The sequence below is a fragment of the Telopea speciosissima genome, chromosome 5 (genome assembly GCF_018873765.1).
Source record: "Telopea speciosissima isolate NSW1024214 ecotype Mountain lineage chromosome 5, Tspe_v1, whole genome shotgun sequence".
NCBI classification, from domain to species: Eukaryota; Viridiplantae; Streptophyta; class Magnoliopsida; order Proteales; family Proteaceae; genus Telopea; species Telopea speciosissima.
In genome coordinates, this window is record NC_057920.1 from 488,080 (window position 1) to 503,485 (window position 15,406).

General features: G+C 39.8%; 1 protein-coding gene across 4 annotated transcripts in view; it reads left to right on the forward strand.

Annotated features, from left to right (window-relative positions):
- Positions 1-15,406, forward strand: part of LOC122661696 (squalene synthase 1-like) — a 32,829-nt gene that overhangs the window by 11,155 nt on the left and 6,268 nt on the right. For all 4 annotated transcript variants that reach the window (XM_043857186.1, XM_043857185.1, XM_043857184.1 and 1 more), the window contains 5 exons: positions 3,299-3,368; positions 9,821-9,964; positions 10,070-10,174; positions 10,358-10,504; positions 14,418-14,493. In XM_043857186.1, coding sequence (XP_043713121.1) covers positions 3,299-3,368; positions 9,821-9,964; positions 10,070-10,174; positions 10,358-10,504; positions 14,418-14,493 — 542 coding nt within the window. The remainder of the gene's footprint in view (positions 1-3,298; positions 3,369-9,820; positions 9,965-10,069; positions 10,175-10,357; positions 10,505-14,417; positions 14,494-15,406) is intronic.

Here is a 15,406-nt window from a genome sequence, read left to right on the forward strand (position 1 = left end):
ATTTCGGACTATGATATTGTGCTGGTGAATGAGGCAAAAGCAGGGATTAATGCCAAGTTGGAGTTATAGAGATCAACCCTAGAATCAAAAGGTCTTAAGATAAGTAGAACAAAGATAGAGTATATGGTGTCTAACTTCAGCCACACTAAGACGGTTAAGGAGGTGGTGAATATTGATGAGAGGGAGATTCCTTAAAGTGATTATTTTAGGAGGCAATTTCCTAGATCTACCAGATGAGTAAAAGAATTACAAAACAAGTAGGTTTACAGACAAAGTACGTGTAAAACAAAATCAAACGTACATGTTTTGTAAATAATTTTCTTTTCTTGTAGATCTAAGCAATTTCCCCTTATTTTATATATTTGGGCTCTATCGTAAATAAAGAAGGCGATATAGAGGATGATGTTGCCTAGAGGATTAAAATAGGATGGATGAAGTGGATAGGTGCATCCGGAGTGTTGTGTGATCGGTGTATTCCTTTAAAGCTTAAAGGAAAATTTTAGGACTGTTATATGACCGGCTATGCTGAGGTGCAGAATGTTTGGCAGTTTAGAAGCGTTATATAGATAAACTAACTGTAGTGGAGATGGCGATGTTGAGATGAATGTGTGGCAAAACTAGGAAGGATAAAGTAAGGAATGACCATGTTAGAGCTGAGTTGGGAGTAGCTCCGATACATGATAAGCTACGAGTGAGTCGTTTGAAGTGGAATGGCCATGTTCAACGGAGGCCTTGGGATGCTCCAATTCGGAGTAGTGATTTGATTCAGATTGAAAGACTTAAAAGAGCCAGGGGCAGGCCTAAAATAATCCTAAGTGAAGTGGTGAGGAAAGACATGCATAGGCCTTGTATGACTTTCAATAAAGCTGATTGGAGAGCAAGGATCCATGTAGCTGACCCCATTAGTTGGATAAGGGTATGTTGTTGTTGTTGTTGTCATAGTTTAAAATCTCGCATTATCTCGGAATCTCGGGCTGGTCGAGATGGCAGAAATATCTCCGAAATATGGTATTTTTTCTGCCATATTTCGGCACTCCATCTCGGTGGGTTTTTGGCCATATTAAGGCCTAATATTTCATGTACACCCTTATTTAAGCTAAATAAACACAATTAAACCTTCATATTGCAAAAAAAATGAACTCAAAGTGGTGTTTTGGGTTTGCACCCTTGATTGATAGTATACGGTCGCCAATCCTGATGTATAAATAGTTAAATACACATTGATTAGGTACTAAAAGACATATAAGAAATTTCAGTAAAGTAATGAAACAAAAATAACTCATAAGTCATAACTCATAAACTCCATAATAATCAATAGTTCAATACTCAATAGTCAATACTCATTACTCAATAGTCAATACACAAAGTCACAAGTTCACAACTCACAAGAAATATCACGAAATATCGCCGAAATATCCTGAAATATCACCGAAATATGAACTTTTTCCATTTCGCCTTGTTATTTTGTCTCAGTACTGTCGAGATTTCCGAAATATCGCGATATATCGGCGATATTTCGCGAAATTTTGAACCATGGTTGTTGTGGTGATGGTGTATCATACTTGCTCCTAAACTCGTGGATGACAAGCACACATATTAGACTGTTAATTGTCCATGGAAAATACTCCATTTAGATTTGCACTCGTATTTGGAATTATGTGACATGGCTTTTGAGGCAAAGAAACAACTATAAACAGCAGCTACCAGGTTTTGAACTAAAGGGAGTGCAAGAAAACCCAGTACAGACCTTTCCAGATTGAGCCAAAATTGGACTCGGTACCCTTCTGTCAAATCGTGCTTTACTGTTTAATGGTAAACCATGTTGACATGTTCCTAGCAGTTCCTAAAAGTCTAGCACCAAGGGCCGATCTCTGAAACCCACCTCCAGATATTCATTCTCATTTATAAGAAAGGTAAAATTTTGGATTTCAGTTGAATTTCACCTTCTGCCAAAACAGAAATATTTTGGTGAAATTTCAGTAAATTCCAGTGAGTTTTGGTAAATGTAGCATATAAAGTTTGAAGGTCATTTCATTTTGATTTCTTGCAAAACCAAAATATTTCGGTGATTTGGCTGAATTTTTGGATCTTGCGTATAAAATGCTACAAACTTGTAGCAAAACAATGTTGACTTCTGATTTCTTTTTAACTTCCATGTCCATCAAATCCTGTGACAAATTGGCATGTATGTTTCCATGTGGTTAATACTGTATACCACCTTTCCCTTCTTTGAAGCACTTTGGTATTGCTTCTGATTGAATAAGTCTCTTCAGCTTGAGTTGGGTCCATATAATGTCTTTTTCGGGAGCTAGAGGAAATGCATCTCAGGTACACCAATTAGTAAGAATGAAAGGATTAATGCCAGATCCCCAAGGACAATACGATGAATTGAGACGGTGTTTTGTAAATACTTCTTGAATATATCAACCATTTCTTTGTTTTTCCGATCGCCTGGAAGGGACAAAAGAAACATCTTGTTCTTTCTTTCATGACCTTATTGACCTGACCGGACCGGGAAAATTCAAATTACCCTATTTATTTTTGTATAATCATTTGATCCAAATTTGTTTCATTCCATAAGGCGACTCTTATTCCATTCCCAACAATCTTGTGTAGGAGATCGCCTTCCTAGGTTCAGTTTTTTGTGTGGACTGCAGTGCTAGACCATACCCTTACGGTAATCCACCCGATTCCTAGAGGTCAATTCATAACTAATATTTGTTTGCTGTGTATGGACAATCTGTAATTGGGCCCACACTTGCTTTTCACAGCCATTGTGATTCAAAGGAGCAGGCTCACTTCTTTTCCACTTTGCTGACTGCTGGGTTATGCAAGATACTAATTTGGAGCTGGCTTAAGGTTTGGGAAACAAAGGGTAACTGCTGTCACATAGACCCTCTCAGAAAGGGAGGACTTGATAACCATGCTGAAGCAGTTTATAGGGTAGCCTCAAAATCCATTCACCAAAGACCATTATTTGGGGATGATGGGTGGCCGTCTATCTTGCTGCTCTCAGCATATTAATCTCAGTGATGTCTCTGGTGTTCCTACTTTTAAATATGCTGTTAGCCTGTTACAGCACTTCTCCTAATATGCTAAGTGCACTCCAAAAGAGTATATCTCCACAATGAGTTTGCCTCTTTTGTTGACATGGGGTTCACTCTGCTTTACTGAATAGATAATTGATTAGATGGGATATTATGAATATACTTTGTGTTTCAGGTTTTATTTGCATCATATATATGTTTCTTTCTTCTTTTATAGCTACTAATTTGTATTTTTCGGAACAATTGTGCAGTTATCAAGAGGCAATTGAAGATATCACCAAAAGAATGGGTGCAGGCATGGCAAAATTTATATTGAAGGAGGTTTGTGTGCTTATACAGTCAGCGTGTAGACATTAAAATGGAAGAGTGCAAGAATTACATAGTTTTTCTTCCTTTCACTGATAAATTCTGGATGCATGCTTATACTTGGTGAAGTATGATTGGAAGAGTGCAAGAATTACACAGTTTATTGCCTGGTGAAGTAGATTGGATCTGGTTAAGTAACAAGTTCTTTGATTTTCAACTTCGCAGCATCATATCCATCTACCATCCTCTGTCCAATAAACGGATGCTGTAGTCCTACATTAGAGAAGTAATAGTAACTTAATTACTTGAACAATCAAAATCTTCCTGTTAAACAAATTTTGAAATGTTCAAAGCTTGACTGTAATTTTCAATCCATTTAACAATTAAAACTGTAGAGATAATTGAATTAGGGTAAGACTCTGTAGATCCTTAGATCACACAGGCCTTGTATTTATATTAAGTAGAATGATAAGGATCCAAGTACAAATAGGAATCAACCTCAGTCCTAGTCATATTAGGGATTCCTAGTACAACTAGGAATACGAAACTAGGATTCGGTTGAGGGAGATAAACAATAAAAAAGGAGAAAAATAAAAGGGAATAAAGAGGAAACATCCTAATCTAACTAGGGGTACTTCCCCAATCGGTTAGGAAGCAGTCCTAATAGAATTAGGACTGTTTATCCCAATCGGATAGGGGATAAGTAACCTATTTCAACACTCCCCCTCAAGTTGGAGCATATATATCATGCATGCCCAACTTGACTAATATAGGATGAAATAGCTTGCTACTCAGTGCCTTAGTGAACACATCAGCTAGTTGATCAGTAGACTTCACAAAGGGAACACAAATGAGGCCAGCTTCAAGCTTCTCCTTGATGAAATGTCGGTCAACCTCCACGTGTTTAGTACGATCATGCTGGACAGGGTTATGAGCAATGCTAATGGCTGCTTTATTGTGACAATAAAGCATCATAGGAAGATGGACAGCAACACCGATATCCTGCAATAATCCTCTAAGCCACAGAAGTTCACAAATGCCTTGTGCCATCGCACGGAACTCGGATTCAGCACAAGACCTTACCACAACATTCTGCTTTTTGCTACGCCATGTGACAAGGTTCCCACCCACAAAGGAATAGTAGCCAGAGATAGATTTCCTGTCAGGGGAACCAGCCCAATCGGCATCAGTATAGGCTTCAATCTTCAAGTGACCATTGGAAGATAGAAGAATTCCCTTTCCTGGAGCCGACTTCAAATACCTCAAAATACGATGGACCGCATCCAGATGAGAGGAATAGGGATCATGCATGAACTGACTCACCAAACTTACAGCAACTGCAATGTCAGGACGTGTGTGAGAAAGGTAAATTAGTTTGCCCACTAACCGCTGATAAGCACCCTTGTCAACAGGTTCACCCTCTTTCTCCCTAAGTTTTGTAGTAGCTTCCATAGGAGTATCTGAAGGATGACAACCAAGCAGCCCTATCTCAGTCAATAGATCAAGGACATATTTCCTTTGGGAAAGAAAGATGCCCTTTGAAGATCGAACAACTTCTATCCCTAGAAAATATTTTAGGGAACCAAGATCTTTGACCTCAAACTCACGGCCAAGAAGAATTTTCAACTCCCTAATTGCAGCATCATCATAACTAGTGACCACAATATCATCCACATAGACTATGAGAAGAGTAACCTTGTTACCAAGTCGTCTGATAAACAACGTGTGATCAGCATTGCCTTGCTTGTAACCTGCTGAGATCATAGCCTTATGAAATCTGCCAAACCAAGCCCTAGGTGACTGCTTTAAACCATAAAGAGCACGCTTCAATTTACAAACCCTGCCCTTAGTCCTGTCATTAGAGAATCCTGGTGGAATGTCCATGTATACCTCCTCCTCAAGCTCTCCATGGAGGAAGGCATTTTTGACATCTAACTGCTGAAGATCCGACCCAAGATTTGCAGCACAGGATAATAGCACCCTGACGGTGTTGAGCTTTGCCACAGGTGCAAAGGTCTCCTGATAATCAACTCCATAAGTCTGAGTGAACCCCTTTGCAACCAGACGTGCTTTATATCGATCCACAGAACTATCAACCTTCTGTTTAACCACAAAGACCCATTTACATCCAATTGGTTTTTTCCCTGGAGGAAGATTCACAAGTTCCCATGTATTATTTTTATTCAGTGCTCCCATTTCTTCCAACATCGCTGCCTTCCACTTTCCATCTGTAGAAGCTTCCTGCCAATTTTTAGGAATCGAAACAGAAGAGAGAGAAGATACAAAGGCACGAAAAGAAGGAGAAAGAGAACTATAAGAGACAACCCGAGATATAGGATGTAAAGTACAAGTCCTAGTACCTTTGCGATGAGCAATAGGTAGGTCGGAGGAGGAGGGATTACCAAGAGATGGAGGATTTGGATCTGGAGCCGGCAATTGAATGGGTATTGGTGCTAAAGTGGATTGCATCTACCCTCTGTTGGTTCTGTCCCTTGTGTAGGTGAGTATGTTGGAGTTGTCAATTCTCTTCTGAAATTCACCAATAGTTCTCTGCACTGGAGTCAGCTCCCCTTGAATAGGAACATTAACACCACTATTTTCTATGGTCTCCCCCTGTAAAGGATTCCCAGTAGGTGAGGGAGGAACAGTCAGAGAAGGTGGGGCAATGTCCAAAGGTGACTGGGCAGCAGCCGTGGGAGGCTGGGCAGCAGTCAAAGGAAGCTGGGCAGCAACTATGGGAGGTTGGGCAGCAGCCGTGGGAGGCTGGGCAACAGCTAGAGGAACCTCCAGTGGAGGAATCTCAAAAGGCACATCTTCACTTGTACTCTCCCCCTGAAGAGGTGGTGAAGAATAATAAGAAAGCGTCTCATGAAAAACCACATCCATACTAACCAAGGTACGGCGGGAAGGGGGATGGTAACACTTATAACCTTTCTGGGTCGGAGAATAACCCAAGAAAATACAACGGAGCCCCCTAGTCTCAAGTTTGCCAGGGGAGCTAGTATTCCTAGCATAGCACACACACCCAAAGACTTTGGGAGGCACAATAAAGGAGGAATGGCCCAATAAAATATCAGAGGGAGTACGGGAACCAAGAACCCGAGAAGGTAACCTATTGATAAGATAGGCAGCAGTGAGGACTGCATCCCCCCAATATTGAGAGGGAACATTCCTCGCAAACATCAAAGCCCTGGCCATTTCCAGGAGGTGACGATTTTTTCTTTTTGCCACGCCATTCTGGGCAAGGGTATCAACACAGCTAGTCTGGTGAATAATGCCATGGTCAGCCAAATACCTCTGAAATTGGGACTCAGTATACTCAGTTCCATTATCACTTCTCAATATTTGGAGAGTAGCCTGGAACTGAGTTTGTATCATTTTATGAAAATGTTGAAAACAGGGAGAAAACCTGATTTTTAGTATGTATAAGATAAACCCAAGTGTTCCTAGAATGGCAATCAATGAAAGACACAAACCAACGATGACCAGAAATAGATGGTTTACGACTAGGGCCCCAAACATCAGAGTGTACCAAATTAAAACAAGTAGAACTTCTTTTATTTGAAATAGGATAATTTGAACATGTTTGTTTGGCCAGAACACAGGCCCCACAAAAAAAGTCATCCTTAGAACGTAGGGTGACCAAACTAGGAAATAAATGAGCTAAAATGCCTAAAGGGGGGTGACCTAACCGAGAGTGCCACTGGTAGAGTTTAGAAGAGACCAAGGAGTTCTGATGCAGCGGAGATGGTAGTGGTGATGGAGAGAAGCGACCGTCATCAAGCAGATACAGGCCACCATGCACTTTAGCCAATCCAATCGTCTTCCCAGAGTCCAGATCCTGAAATACACAGTGAGAAGGAAAAAAAGTGACTTTACAGTTAAGATCACGAGTAATACTACTAATGGAAAGGAGGTTAGTAGTAAAATTAGGTATGTGCAAAACAGAAGTCAAGGGAAGAGAAGAAGTGCATTGTATGATTCCTGTTCCAGATATGGAGGAAAGGGAACCATCAGCCACTTTGACCTTATCTTTCCCAGAAGTGGGAGAATATTTGTTAAACAGACTAGAGGAACCAATCATATGATCTGTGGCTCCAGAATCTATGATCCAAGGATGGGAAGCCATAGAAGCACAATGACCTCCAAAAGGAATACCTGACCGGGCAAAGTGTGAACCTGAAGGAGCCAAAGAATTGGCAGTCGTTGATGTAGTAGAGGCAGTGGCAGCAGAAGACCTGAGCATACGTAGGAGTGCCTGTATATCATCCTTGGATAGACCAGTTTCAGTAGCAGGGGCTGCAGTAACAGTCGCAGTCTGATGTGCCTTGGGCTTTGTCTTTATCTTTGTCTTGGCAGCTCGCTTAGCTTCAAAATCTGCCGGTTTCCCATGAAGTTTCCAGCACCTCTCTTTGGTGTGATAGGGTTTGTGACAGTGCTCACAAACAACATTCCCTGTAGTAGAATCACCAAGAGAAGCAGTGCCACTAGGTGCATAAGAGGCTGGGGCAGCAGCCCTGAGAGCTGATCTATCTGTAGTAGGAGGGTGCAACATGGCAGCCCTACGGTTTTCCTTAGAGGACACCAGGGCATAAGATTGTTCAAGTGTGGGAAAAGGTTTATGGCCCAACACTTGAACACGAATCTGATCATATTCCACATTTAAGCCAGCCAAGAAGTCATAGACCCTAATCTTGTCCACATGCTTTTTATAGGAAGCAATGTCATCAACTGTAGTAGGGTGAAAATCAGAGAAGTGGTCCAACTGTTGCCACAGGCTGCGGAGAGTAGCATAGTATTTCGAAACAGAAAGGTCTCCCTGAGTAGTGTGAAGTAACTTTTGTCGAAGTTCATAAACTTGGGCATCATTACCAAGCTGCCCGTAGGTGTCCTTGCAAGCAGCCCAAATCTGGTCGGCAGTATTCAGAAGAAGAAAATTATGCTGTAGTTCTGAAGTCATAGAGCCTATGAGGTATGACATAAGAACACCATTATTGGCAAGCCACTTAGTCTGAGCAGGGCCTGTATCACTGGGCTTCACACTAGTGCCATCAATATGGTCTGTGAGACCACGGCCAGCAATGGCAAAGGAGGCTGATCTGGACCATAGAAGGTAATTAGAGCCATCCAGTTTGATAGGGTTAGGTGAAAAACTGTGATAATCTGTCTTGTGGTTGCGATCATGATCCGACGTAGCTGTAGAGTTGGTAGAGTTACCCATACCGGCAGCAGAGAATGCCAAAAAAATATCTTCAAGTGATATCCCAAATATGAGAAGCAGCAGCCAATAAGAACCCTATATCGATATGGTCAGGGTTTTGAAACAACCCTGAATTTGATGAAATCGATGAAGGATCCAAGGGGCTGAAAAAAACCTGCAGTGAATGGACTTGAACTGAGGATAAGGAGCCCTTAAGAATGGGAGAAAAATCTTCCTGAAATCAGATTCCAAAAAAAACTGCAGTAGCTCTAAATCCGATAGAGGTAGGGTTTTAAAAAACCTTAATTTTGCTAATATCGATCTCAAGGAGGTCCTCTTCAATAAAACTGAACTGTGGGAGCCCAAATTGCTGTAGAGTGGGTCCAAATAGGTGGAGAAGAAGCCTTCAAAAAATCAGATACAATAGTGAGCTCAAACTCCTAGATCAACAATTGTCAGGGTTTGGAAAAAAACCCTGATTTGGTAAATATCGATCTCAAGGAGGTCTTGAAACTATGATCAGATCTGAGATAGGAACATGAAGCAATAATAAGATATTCCTGCTGCAGTTTCTGGTCTTAAAAAAAAAGGAGATGATGCCTTGTATTAGAAGTAGAAGCAATCCTCAAAGAACTGAAGCTCCAATTTGCGCAAGCTTGAAGTGCTGGTTCCTATCGAGCAGAATTATGTAGTAGCATCCATGAGGTAACGGGGGCAGCAACTGGATCGAAAGATCACCTCATCAGTGCTGCCCTATGTGACAATAGAGAACAAGGGAGAAAAGAAAGGAGAGACCGAGAGAGAAAGAGAGAAAAAAAAGAAAAAAACTGAAATATCGTGGGAGATGGTCCCTAATTCGAGATTAGCTCTGATACCATGTAGAGATAATTGAATTAGGGTAAGACTTTGTAGATCCTTAGATCACACAGGCCTTGTATTTATATTAAGTAGAATGATAAGGATCCAAGTACAAATAGGAATCAACCTCAGTCCTAATCATATTAGGGATTCCTAGTACAACTAGGAATACGAAACTAGGATTCGGTTGAGGGAGATAAACAATAAAAAAGGAGAAAAATAAAAGGGAATAAAGAGGAAACATCCTAATCTAACTAGGGGTACTTCCCCAATCGGTTAGGAAGCAGTCCTAATAGAACCCCTATCCGATTGGGGTAAGCAGTCCTAATTCTATTATAGGTGATGGAGTTGAAGACAAATAACATAACCTTTTGTGAGAGCTGCTTTTATCCCTCTCCTTGTTTTGTAGGTCGAAACAGTTGACGACTATGATGAATATTGTCACTATGTAGCAGGACTTGTTGGATTAGGATTATCCAAGCTTTTCTATGCATCCAGGTTGGAAGATTTGGCTCCTGATTCCCTCTCTAATTCCATGGGTTTATTTCTTCAGGTGATGATGTTGATATAATGGTAACTGTAACTTCTTATGGCAGAATCAAATTTATTGTCACTTCCAGTTCTCACTTGCTTTCTTTTTGTATCCAATGATTTACAGAAAACAAATATTATTCGAGACTATCTGGAAGATATAAATGAGATTCCAAAGTCACGCATGTTCTGGCCTCGTCAGATTTGGAGTAAATATGCGAACAAACTTGAGGTATATCTACTCAAGTGTTTCTTGAACTTCACTGCTGCAATTATTTGTTTTCTTTGGAGATCTCATGACGCAGACCCAAATTTGTATATCTACGGATGTGGGTTAAGCCTTGAAAATATATTCTCAGCTGATCTTTTCGAATATAGGCTCATTCCATGTTGACATCCTTTTGTGATATTTCAGGACTTGAAATATAAGGAGAACTCAAAGAAAGCAGTTCAGTGCTTGAATGACATGGTCACAAATGCATTAATACATGTGGAAGATTGCCTGAAGTATATGTCCTCTTTGCGAGATCCTGCTATATTCCGATTCTGTGCTATCCCTCAGGTACGTACATATTTCAAACTACCATGATTTGGTTGGCCAACATTTATATATCTTTTAGATTGCCTTGGATCTGTTTTTTTGCTGTCTAGAACTAGAACTTGGAAACCCTTGAAATATTATGTTTTAGATTGTGCACTCTGTGACTTGTCGTTCATGCAATATTTTCCATTTTCTGGCTCATAGTTAATTATTATTTGTCCCTTACAAGGTGAACGTCACTTTGTTTATATGTCCATGTATTTTCCTTTTGTGTCAATTTGAGTTTTGCTTTCTACCTATCTGGGACAGTTATGAGTAAAGTGGTTTTGAAGCTGGACCAGTCAATGAACTGTGAAGGGGGACAATTTTCGATTTCCCTGGCCTGACATTTATTTTCACACTGAACTGTAGTTTCCTATATATTGGGAAAATGTTGAAATTTTGGCAGCTGGGGAAAGGTCACTTATCTCATATCATATGCAAGATATGAGATAAGTTAAACGTAAGTTGATAAAGGTTGTGATCACCTTCCTCATCAAAACATCTCACACAAAATGACAATCAACTTCAATACGCGTAGTCCTTTTATAGAAAACAGGATTACTAGCAATATGGATAGCAACATGATTATTACAATACATTTCAATAAGTTTATTAACTAGAAAACCAAGCTCTTGAAGCAATGACTTTAACCACATCAACTCAATTGCAGTATGAACCATGGTTCTATACTCAACTTCAGCACTATATCTAGCCACTGTAGTTTGTTTCTTACTCTTCCAAGCAACAAGATTACCACTATTCACCAAAAAAAGAAACAAGATTACCACCAACAAACGTACAGTAACCAGTGGTCGACCTTCTATCCCCTTCAACACTAGCTTAGTTAGCATCCTAGTATTTGATGAAGATAATAATGGATTGGGGAGAAAATAATGACTTGTGTCTCTAGAGGGCACAATCATGTTCTATTTATAATAGAAGGAAAAAGGAACATATTATTAAAAAACTTTCTTAGAAAGTTTTGTTTTGATAGCTTTCCAACAAGTCCAAGATTGCTTAAATCAGAGTTATATTGAAGGAGTTATGTACCGATCAAACTTAATTTGGTGTGCGTGAATGATGTCAAAATCACTCTGAATAAAAATATTTTTTTGGGCATCAAAACAAATGAATATTTTTTTGCACTTTGTTTTACCATATTATGATGGGTTTTTTACAATTACCACCCCAAAATCTTTCATATTTACTATTACCCACCAGCCCAAAAAAAAAATTTTGAAACAATCTGTTACCCTCCTGTTGCATACTAATAACTAATCGGCCCCACTTTGACTGACGCATTAGCGGGGTTAGTTGTGAAAGTGTACCGTTGTCACGGATTTTTTAAGACAAAAATGCCCTTTTTGGGGTGGTAATTGTAAAAAACTCCCACCCCATCACCACTGTCCCTTCTCCTCCTCCTCCTTCTCCTTCTCCTTCTCCTTCTTCTTTGAGTTGCAAAGGCACCAAGCCAGCGTCAACGCCATCGCCTGGGCTCCGCACAGTTCTTGCCACATCTGCAAGACGGAGAAGACGTTAGATCCAATCGATAATATTATTTGAAGGAAATATGTAGTCCAGACTCTCTCTCTCCTATCATCTCTGCTTCGGATTTTGCTTGTTTTCTTTTTGGCAAATGGCAAATCCGTGTTGCTACACTTATGCCCTTTTTTCGTATTTCTGACTATTTTCCAACACTTTGTTTTTCCCTGCTCCTTAAAACATTAAAAAACAATGGGAGTAGAAGAAGAAGCAAAAAGAAGGAAGGAAGGCGGAGACTAAAACAGAGAAGAAGAATAGCAAGCGACTGACATTCAGAAAAAAAAAAAGAAAAAAAAAGAAAGAAACAGAAGCAACATCATCAGCTGCATTGCAAAGACCTGGAGCTTTCAAATGGGTCTAATGCCCACTACCAGACACCCGAAGGGCGGCGGTGATGGAGTCTCTACCAAATGGTCGATCTTAGGGATATTTCAAGTCCCAATTTTTCCCATCCCCAGAGACAACCAAGGAACCCCTACCTGCAACTAAAAACCATCTCCTTGAAGCAATCCCCTGTAAATCTCTTTCTTCTCCTGTACGCAAACCCACAGATAATCAATTTACAAAAATAAATAAATAAATAAATAAAGAACCACCCCTACAACCCAAAACCCATCTCCTTGAAGCACTCCCCTGTAAACTGATTCTCTTTGTTTTGATATATTTTTTTTCTCAAAACCCTCTTTTTTAAAGAAAGCTATTGTCTCCTCCCACTTCCGGCCTCCCTGTGTATTGTCGGTGGGAAGATGGGGTTTTTTGTTTTTTGTTTTTTTGTTTTTTGAAAAGAAAAATGGAGTTTTTTGCATTTCTGTTCGGTTCCAAATCGAAAGAACCCAGAAAGTTGTTGTTCCAGATCCCAAAGATTCAAGGGTCTTCAGGTCGAGACAAATGGCTGTAGAAAGAACCCAAAAGATAGTTGTTCCAGATCTCAGAGATTCAAGAAGAAACCTCAAACAAGAACTGTGCGGAGCCCAGGCGATGGCTTTGACGCTGGCTTGGTGCCTCTGCAACTCAAAGAAGGAGGAGGAGGAGGAGGAGAAGGGACGGTGGTGATGGGGTGGGAGTTTTTTACAATTACCACCCCAAAAAGGACATTTTGGTCCTAAAAAATTTGTGACAACGGCACACTGTCATGACTAACCCCCGCCGTTATGGGTCTGTAACGGTGGGGGCCAGTTAGTTATTAGTATGCAACAGGGGAGGGTAATAGTTGTTTCAAAGTTTTTTTTGGGGGGGGGGGGTAATAGTAAATATGAAAGATTTTGGGGTGGTAATTGTAAAAAACCCTATTATGATTTATGGAATTTTTAGATTTGAGAAAAACCCCAACATTAGAAAGTTGAAAATTGCATCTACCACAGAAAATCCAGTTTTTGTTCTTAAACTGGGGGGTTGATTTTTTATTTTTTTTTTTCCTTTTGGAATTTTATTTTTTAACTATTCTTATTGGATTTAAATAGGGGGGTATTTGTTTATTTATGAATAATGTCTTAAGTAAATGTTTAAATATTTACTTAAATGATATTAGGCATAACTAAGTGTCTGCCCTGGTTTCTGGCCTAGTTTCGATAGGCATAAGAATCGAAACTTGTGAAATCACCAACATCTCGGTCGAAACCAGTCAAAACCATGCATTTTTTCAAGTACCTGTCCAACTCATCTCAGAAATCTGCAAAACTGAGATATCTCGGTGGTTTCGATAGGTTTCGACCGAGTTCTCTTTCCATGGTTCTAAGTGGCAGTGCCCTACCTATGGTGGACCACCATATTCTGTTGAGTTTTTGCAAGTTAAAGCTTTTGTTGACTGGTGCGGTGCCTACCCCACAACTATCCTACTTTGATGGTAGCTTCATAATCTATGTTAACGAATTGCCCGAAGAGCACTTCCTACAGAAAGCCTCCCTATCTGTAACACTCCCTTCTTCCACGTGGATGACCAGAGTTGGATCTGCAGAATTCACCATTGCACTCCCATGGTCATTATGACCCAACTCCCAAGACTCAATGATTTTGGATGTATGATATGTGCTTATCCACATCTGCATGGCTTGGAGTTAAGAGGGTTGTAAAGGGTGTTAGTTAATGGTGGTTGATGTGTCATGTAGTTGTAACGAGTGGGGTGGTAACATGGGTACAATTTCTTATTAGAAGTCATCAATATGAATCATGTGACCTTGTGTTTCTATGTAATCATGGTATCTAGGATGGCCTTAAATTTAAAAACTGTTTTGGTACCCAAATTTTGAACAGCACTTGGTTATTATTATTGTAATTTCATTACTGCATAATTGTTGTACTCATCTAGAAGTTTGCAATTGAAATTCTGAATTTATTGTACTAATTATAACAGATCATGGCAATTGGAACACTTGCTTTATGCTACAACAACGTCGAAGTGTTCAGAGGAGTGGTGAAAATTAGACGCGGTAAAGATTCAATATGAAAAAACTAGTGCCTTTTGATTTTGTTTTATTGGCTATTAGAGTTAGGAGAATCTTAAGAGTACTTTCTTGGTTACAGAATTAGTCATTCTGTTCCAACATGGATTTATTTATATTCTTCTGATGTCTGTCACTACTCCAATGTTTTGAATATTCTTTTGATGCCTGTCACTACACAAATCTTAAGACCTAGATCATAATTTCTTTTGTGGCCAACACACACATGTAGCTGTTTAATAGCATGAGTGAAGTTGTGAGCACAGGTGAGATCACACACACACACACACACACATATGTAGCTGTTTAATAAGTTGTGAGCACCGGTGAGATGTGATATTTAAAGTTACAAGTACTATCTGGGGGTTGGAGTTTCAAATCCTCATTGAAGCATGTATTAATATAATGGGAAAAACTACCCCACGCTGTCAGAGTGCAATTTCCATGTCACGTGGTTTTTTTTTTTTTTTTAATTTTCTCTCTCCTACTCTGAATACGTAGGCCCCATGTGAATGATTCCTTTTTAGGAAAACCATTGATGTGGCATGCAGATTCTGTCCCACACTGGCAGCATGGGAAGCCCTCTCCCTACTATAATTTTATACATGTGACAGTTTCAGATCTAGAACAACCAACAATATTTACTAGAAGAAGGAAATAAGAGAGAAGAGAAGAAGAGAGAATAAAGAATAGAGGGAAGAAGGCTACCGATTGGATGAATAGAAAGTAATCCCAATCGATAGCAGTGACTCATAATAATAAAACTGTAACAATTACAAGTATACACTATACACTCACTTATGTGAACTTACACATAAGTTCCTAAGAAATAAAAGATAAAAGCTATACAAGAAATACTCATGCGGTAACACTCCTCCTCAAGCTGGAGCATAAATATCAC